Here is a 7,217-nt window from a genome sequence, read left to right as displayed (position 1 = left end):
GTTTGTCATTTTTTCATCAAACTTTCCGTCGTTGTGGATCGAGTATCCTATCTTCTTTTATGACGCATTGATAAAATTTTGTAAAGAATGCGGATGAAACTGTTGTCTTCATAAAATTAAAAAGATATCATGCCAGTGTTTATAGATGGTGAATTGAAAACAGCAAAACATTGATGGTTTAGTTTCTCGGTTTGAAAATCGCTAAATTAGTTAGTGGAAATAGAGCTGAAAATAGGCCACGTGATTTGTGACATCATCAATGACACCACATATCGCATGACTCCTAAATATTATTTTTATTTAAATGCTCAGTATATTTTTGCTTGTAGTGATGTCATCGATGATGTCACAAATCACATGACCTGTTTCTGCACACTCCCCTCGACAAAAACGGGTAACCAAATTTGCTACCATTTGCTACCAGTGTCATCTTAAATATTCAATTACCTTGGCAAGCAAACGAAAATCGCCATTTTGTCGAATATCTAAAAAGTTTTCGAAATCATAATTTGACTGGACTTCACGTCCGGTCGACAAGTTAGATATTTGTTATTGTTCTAGTCACGTGTTCTAGTCAGTATCATCGTATATCGCGGGCGCACTCTCGGGCTGGCACTCTCTCGCGGCATCCGTCCTGTTTTCGGCTTATTTGTTTTAATCAAACTTTATTATCTTCATCGTTTTGACACATCCTTTATTTCTCTCAGGCGCATTGATTATACTTTGCAATGAAAATTGTTGAAACAGTTGGCATAATTAAATTAAGAGGAGAACATACCAATTTTAACCGTAAAAAGATACTCGCAAGAGTAAGATTATAAACAAAGACATTAAATCAGTTTGACGAAAGATTTGGGAAAATAACTTTCTGCACCTAATTAAAGGAGAGAAATATAAAGGGTTACAAAACAAAAAGATTGAAAAATAATAAATGACATATTAAATTCTTAGGAATACTTTGCAAAACAAGCCCCACGGGGTATTTATTTGCTATTTCCAGATGCTACATAGAAGGGCCGATATACTATTGAAGGATTTCCATAGGATCATTTTTATGAATGGGAATATAGTAATTCATATATAGTCATTTAAAATTGGAAAAGTAGAATAAATTTCGGTACAAGCCGTACTTTTTGAAGTCCTAATTTGCAAACCATGTTATATTTCCATTTTCCTCTCTTTATAGCCAAATTCGTTGTTGCACGACCTTCCAGAATCGAAAACTCTTCCTTCGTCTGGGAATAGCTCGTATTCAATCAAACCAAACGATCAAAACCAGTCAAACCCCTCCCAAAGCTTGTGTCTGACTACGCGCTATTCCCAAACGAGACAAGGATTTTGGGTTCGTCGAGGTAATACGCATTAACGAATTTGGCTGTAATTATCTTAAGTATTCTCATAAAAGGAAAATTGGATCATCTCCCAGCATGTTACCATTCTTTTAACAGAAAATGCATTCAATCATGTAAGTCACTTTACTCAAAACATAGGACGGAACAGAGCTAAGAGACATGCTTTTCTTTCTTTGCATCTTCGTATTTCCTCTCACATCGGCAATTCAGAAAACAAGGAACTCCATGTTTGGCCACCACCTCCTTGCATCTCACTATGACGAGACAGACGTTGGGGAACTTTGGGAATGCTACAAACTCTGCTATGACGACAAAGAAAACTGCGCCAGCATCAACTACGACATGAAAAATGGGAGATGCAAACGCATGGAGGCGACACTCGCAAACCTGCCTCATGGACTCGTGAAACTGGAAAACTCAGTTTACGCGGATATAAGAGATGGTAAAGGTAAGTTCAGACACTCGAGTTTCCTATGAATTTCTCTTTTGATTACAGATAAAAAAAAAGGGGGAAATATTTTAGTCAACACAGAAAAGTTGGTCAAATTGCTGATTAGCCAAAACACCTTCGGCAAATCCGGCACTTTTTGCTTCATTTGAATGCAGCATTAATAAGATAGACCACGAGTGGGTTTGACTATTTCAACATATTTTTCTTCTTTTGAAAATGAGCACAGCGTCTTGTTGTGTTTAAGGAAGCTCCACATATGCATTTTGTGACATGTCGCGGGGGATGAATTTGCGAACATAGTTGTCTCCAAAAAGAATCATTTTCATAATCTTTTACAAATTTATCTTGAACGTTTATCCTTTAGCCTACTAGTCAGCTCTCTGGATATTCGGGATTCCTGTGAAAGGGGGAAAGGAGAGCCGGAAGCAAGACCCAATTTTTTTTGCATTTCACCCCTTTCACGCTTGACGTCACTTGTCAAATAAAAGTGTCAGGAGCTGTTAAATCGAACCAATCACAGCCGTCAGAAAAGTAAACAGAATGGCCAACGTGCAACAAGCGGCCGATCAAAATACTCGCTTGACCCATGAACCCGTGAATTTTAGAAATATTTGCACATTACAAATAGAGCGTATTTACAAATGGAGAGAATGTAAACTTAACACCAACAAAAACAGCAATTATAAGCACACTCCACACGCAAGTAAACGACTTCAGTCGAATTTGGAAGGTGAGATTCCGAGTGAAATACGGAATTCTAAGAAAGTTTCAAGTTAGAGGCGAAGGCCTCCTTTAACTTCGAATATCAAGACATATCAAGGCCGTCTCATCAACAACGATCGCACTAGATTTCGGGACGGGGAGGTCGCTTCAGCGCTGATCTAAACTCGGAGGCTTACACTTCTTCAGCTGAAGCAAATGCCATTTGCTCTTTGGCGTAAGACTCATTCTCTAATTTAAGAATTGTTTCCGAAGCTTTTTGCCATCTTGATCCTTGTCGCATATCAACCCTAAGGGGGAAGAAACGACTAAAATTTTCGGACGTTAACTAAAGAGCATATACTCTATAGCAGACTTCATCTTGTAATAATTGCAAAATTGACTTAAAACTGGTTCTGAAATTGGGGATGGTACATTCGAAGGACGTGCCTAGGCCTATTTTAGATTTTATCACTTTATTTGTGATGACCTGTCGAAATTAGCCAATCAGCGTTCTCTGTTCGTCAGCGAACGGAGAACATGCAAAAACGCAGGGTCTTGCTGCCAGCTCTCCTTTCCCCGTTTCCCCGTCCATGAATCCCTATTTTGACATTAAACCCTTTTAGACGTTTCTTAAAGTTCTCACGGAAAGATCGGCCTATTTTTGCAAGACATCACACTGAAAAACATCTGCACGGGTGTCTAAGCCGACAGCAAAGTAAATGTTGATACCGCTAGAATGACTTGAGAAGAGATCTTCAAACAAATAGCACAACCTCGCAATCAGCAGTGCGCATTGACAATGACGTCGCACATGTTACAGCTGTTTTTTCATCGCTCAATTCTAGCTTTTCCTCAGAAGACATTGAACAATATTTCTTCTTTGAGCCCTGTAGTTTTCCCCCAGCATTGTTAGACTCTATGATGAGAGTGGTGCAGAAGCCTGTTTTGGCCGATGTCATTTGGTCCACATTGAATGGATACCAAAACACCATCTACCGGGCTACAGTATGTATTGCATAGAAGTGCTCCTCTGCACTAAATACCCTGGCCCATGAGGAAGCCGACACATTTCACGAAGATTGTATCGTGGTGTTCTGAACGGTAGCGCCGATGGCTTCTCAACAGAGGTCATGTCAGAAAAAACGATCAGGTTACAATTGGAGCCTCCGTTACGTTCTTTTTTTGTTGTTGCACAATGGACACGGATGCTGATGACAAATCGATTATATGATTGCTTATGTGGAACGCTGCGGTAAAATCGTCCACACGAATGGCGTTCCTATTGGTGAGGATACTTCCGTATGGAACTCCATGACATCTACCTGAGCCGAAATCCAAATCTACTCGAAATTGTGTGGAATGTCGACCATGGATGAGCAGCTAGGGAAAAGTGACATGTCATGACAATTTTGAATTTTATTTCTATTTCTCATGTTATTTTTCGCTTTTTATCCATGCGCTTCTTGGTTGTGATACCACTTTCCATGAATACGGGTAGGAAAGGGGGCATCGTTCAAGAAGCTTGTCTCCTCACCCTACATCCGCCCACAGGCGGCTATTGACAGGACAGAGCTAAGAGAGCCACAAAATATATCCCCAACATCAGCTCAAAAAACAAAAGCTCCAGTATTATATATCAAGTCAACCAATGGAAAAGCGATAAAAGGGGGTCTGAAGTCTTAGCCTAGATGTTGGTCACCGACAGGGTGAACGTTTAGTGCTCTTGCCGCAAGAACAATCTAGATTGTTCGCTCTTACGGCCAAGGGTCATCGTATACTTATTCTCTCTCAATCCAAGACACTTTCTGTGCAAGAAACCGTTGAAAACTTGTGCTGCAATTAGTCCGATTTTGGCCTCTTTTTTACGCGATTGGTTATTATCCGTAAATGTTTTTTTTTTCAAATATTTGGAATTCTGTGGCGCGCGTGCAGGTCGAGGTGCGCTCAGATTTCCCAATTATCGAAAACCAAACATGTCCCAAAAAGCCCGAATGAGAACCGGCTAGCAGGTTAGAAGGGACCAGACGGTAAGGATCTTTTTAATGGAGAATAAATGAAATGCGACGTTAACGACAATGATATACTACTGACCCTTCTTCACAAAATGATAAAAAAAAACGATTACCACGTTGCTCCAGCACGTTCAGCGTAGACATGCTTCCTCTTAGTGTGAAAGCTTAGGAACGATTTCCTATCTTTAGTAAGGCTTTTTTTTGTATTTCCTTGAATGTAGTAGCAGTTATTGTTGTAGACTCAATAAAGTTGACGAAAAAAAAAACTCCTCCTTAAACCTTGACAGGTTGTGCTAACAAACCCCACCCCCTGGGGATGGAAGATGGCAGCATTCAAAACACAAGTATCACGGCTTCGTCACATTGGATTGAACCGGGTCACAACCCTCACCACGCGCGTTTAAATAATCAGCCAGTGGGTGGACAGCACATAGGCGCATGGGCAGCCAAGTATAATCAAAAAGGCGAGTACCTAGAGGTGGACCTGGGCCAAGTCACGTGGATTACCCATGTAGCAACGCAGGGGCGCCCGAAAGAAACAGGTTCTATCCATTGGGTGACCGAGTACAGTGTGGAGTACAGTCTGACGGGAGATCAGTGGCAGAGTTACCAAGACGGGAATGGTGTGATTAAGGTAAGGACACGTGTACAGTGTGGAATACAGTCTGGCGGGAGACCAGTGGAAAAGCTACCAAGACGGGAATGGTGTAATAAAGCTATAAGGACAGGTGTGTAGTGCGAAGTTCAGTCTGAGGGGAGATCAGTGGAAAAGCTACCAATGCGCGAATGGTGTAATAAAGGTATAAGGACAGGTGTGTAGTGTGACGTTCAGTCTGAGGGCAGACCAGTGAAAAAGCTACCAAGAAGGGAATGGTGTAATCAAGGTAAGGACAGGTGTGTAGTGTGAAGTTCAGTCTGAGGGGAGACCAGTGTAAAAGCTACCAAGACGGGAATGGTGTAATCAAGGTAAGGACAGGTGTGTAGTGTGAAGTTCAGTCTGAGGGGAGACCAGTGGAAAAGCTACCAAGACTGGAATGGTGTAATAAAGGTAAGGACAGGTGTGAAGTGTAAAGTTTAGTCTAAGGGGAGTTTAATGCAAAAGCTTCCGAGACTGTGGTTACCGTCTGAGAGCGTACTGATCGAGGCAAAAATGGCATGTGAGTTTGTTTAAAGTTTGAACCCGGTCGCTCGAAGAAGGATTTACAAAGGGGGTATCGTGTGTTTGTGTTGTTATAACTCGCGCTTCCATTTCAATTTGCGCCTTTTTTTTTCAGGTGTTCCCTGGCAACTCAGATCAGACCACTGTGGTGAAGAACGAGTTCTCCCCTGTCATCAAGGCGCGTTACGTCAGGATTGTAGCACATGCTTGGTATGGTCATATCGCTATGAGAGCGGAGTTTTACGGATGTGCAGCTTGACTTAGTTAGGTATCTTTGCATTGGACTTTATATTTTGAGAGGAATTAATTCCCATTTGATTAGTGGCCTTTCTTGGTAAATCTTTTAGATGTGGCTACTCTTAGATGCGGGTGAAATATGGAATGTGATATTCTCCTTAAAATGAAAAAGCCCAATAAAGGCGTTTCGAAGGTAACCCACGTATATGACTGTTGCAAAGTAGTTGCTACACGAGTCCAGCTCACCCGCAACACGATTGTAGAATTAAATAGAAACACTGTATTTACTTGAAAGCTTTTATTCGAGCTCGAGATTGTAAAAGTTTACATGCTAAAAAAGGATTTCAAAGAAAGAACCCGCTTTAGAAACAGTATTCGCACTGATTTTGATAGATAGAAATAATGGTGAATTATTCACGTCAATGTTAGCGATCAGTGAAGAACACACAGAAAAAAAACACAACCCTTAGCTTGTACATGCCACACTATTAATGAGTGCGGCCGATATTAATCTTCGCACTTGTACACATAATGAATTAGAGGTTCAAATAAAAGAAAATTTAGACACCTTTTAAAGCAGAGATGGCTTATAATTATAATTTATAATAGAAAGTTATATTACTAGAAAGTTCTGTTCCGCAGAGCCGCGACATTGTTTTGCTATCAAAATATGATGCGTTTGGTCATATCTAGAACATATTGTAAAACACAGCTTTTTAGTGCTTTTAAGTCAGTTTTAAAAAACTGACTTATAGTTGCTGTTTAGTCTACAATTGTGTTTAATGTTTTTTGTCCCTAGAAAGGGAGATGTTATGGTATACCTGTTGAATTTGCTAGTTACCAGGCCATGCGCGGCAGGGCTTAGCATGTAGTCAACGGAACACGAATAAAACAAATATGAAAGGTACTTGGTAATAATAATGGCCGATCAAAATTTCGCCATTCACGAATCAGGCGAAGGTAGCAATCACGGATAACGGGTTTTAATTTGTCCTTTTCGCGATTCAGAAAAAAAGGCCGTTCATGGATCACGAAAATACCCCCCCCCCCCCCCCCCATTAAATAAAGGTTTGATAAAAACAAGCCAAAACAAGAAAGATGCCGAGAGATTGCGCCCGCGATTCGCTAGCGAGCTAGTACCCCTATAGCAGCCAACTTTCTGACGGGACATTTAGTCCGGACAAGTTAGGATTCGATCGAGGTGCAGGTGTGTATCTGTGACCTGGGGCGCAGTGCCTGTCAACACACTAAGTATTTGAACGCCGCCATGTAATGTTCCACGCAACGCCTAGTGACTCAAAGAA

At 41.0% G+C, this 7,217-nt stretch overlaps 1 protein-coding gene across 3 annotated transcripts; it reads left to right on the top strand.

The window, feature by feature from the left end:
• The first annotated feature begins 1,278 nt into the window (after positions 1-1,278).
• LOC5502330 (lactadherin) lies at positions 1,279-6,481 on the top strand. Of its 3 annotated transcripts, XM_048734621.1 has the most exons (4): positions 1,279-1,800; positions 4,805-5,151; positions 5,792-5,944; positions 6,011-6,481. In XM_048734621.1, exons 1-3 carry the CDS (start codon positions 1,512-1,514, stop codon positions 5,933-5,935), a joined length of 780 nt encoding a protein of 259 aa, XP_048590578.1. In that variant the 5' UTR covers positions 1,279-1,511; the 3' UTR covers positions 5,936-5,944; positions 6,011-6,481. The 3 variants fall into 3 exon arrangements, with proteins under 3 accessions (XP_048590578.1, XP_048590577.1, XP_048590579.1); XM_048734620.1 differs by having other exon boundaries at positions 5,792-6,481; XM_048734622.1 differs by lacking the exon at positions 1,279-1,800 and adding an exon at positions 2,284-2,533 and having other exon boundaries at positions 5,792-6,481.
• Positions 6,482-7,217: the final 736 nt, after the last annotated feature.

This window comes from Nematostella vectensis, chromosome 11 (genome assembly GCF_932526225.1).
Source record: "Nematostella vectensis chromosome 11, jaNemVect1.1, whole genome shotgun sequence".
In the NCBI taxonomy this organism is placed as follows: domain Eukaryota; kingdom Metazoa; phylum Cnidaria; class Anthozoa; order Actiniaria; family Edwardsiidae; genus Nematostella; species Nematostella vectensis.
Note: the sequence above shows the minus strand (reverse complement) of the source record. Positions and strands in the feature narration are given on the sequence as shown.

Bases quoted from the DNA above. Each gene is read 5' to 3' on its own strand.
- LOC5502330 (XM_048734621.1), top strand. From the start codon at position 1,512: ATGCTTTTCTTTCTTTGCATCTTCGTATTTCCTCTCACATCGGCAATT. The intron at 1,801-4,804 runs GTAAGTTCAGAC...AAACCTTGACAG, and splicing joins GGATATAAGAGATGGTAAAG to GTTGTGCTAACAAACCCCAC. The intron at 5,152-5,791 runs GTAAGGACACGT...TTTTTTTTTCAG, and splicing joins ACGGGAATGGTGTGATTAAG to GTGTTCCCTGGCAACTCAGA.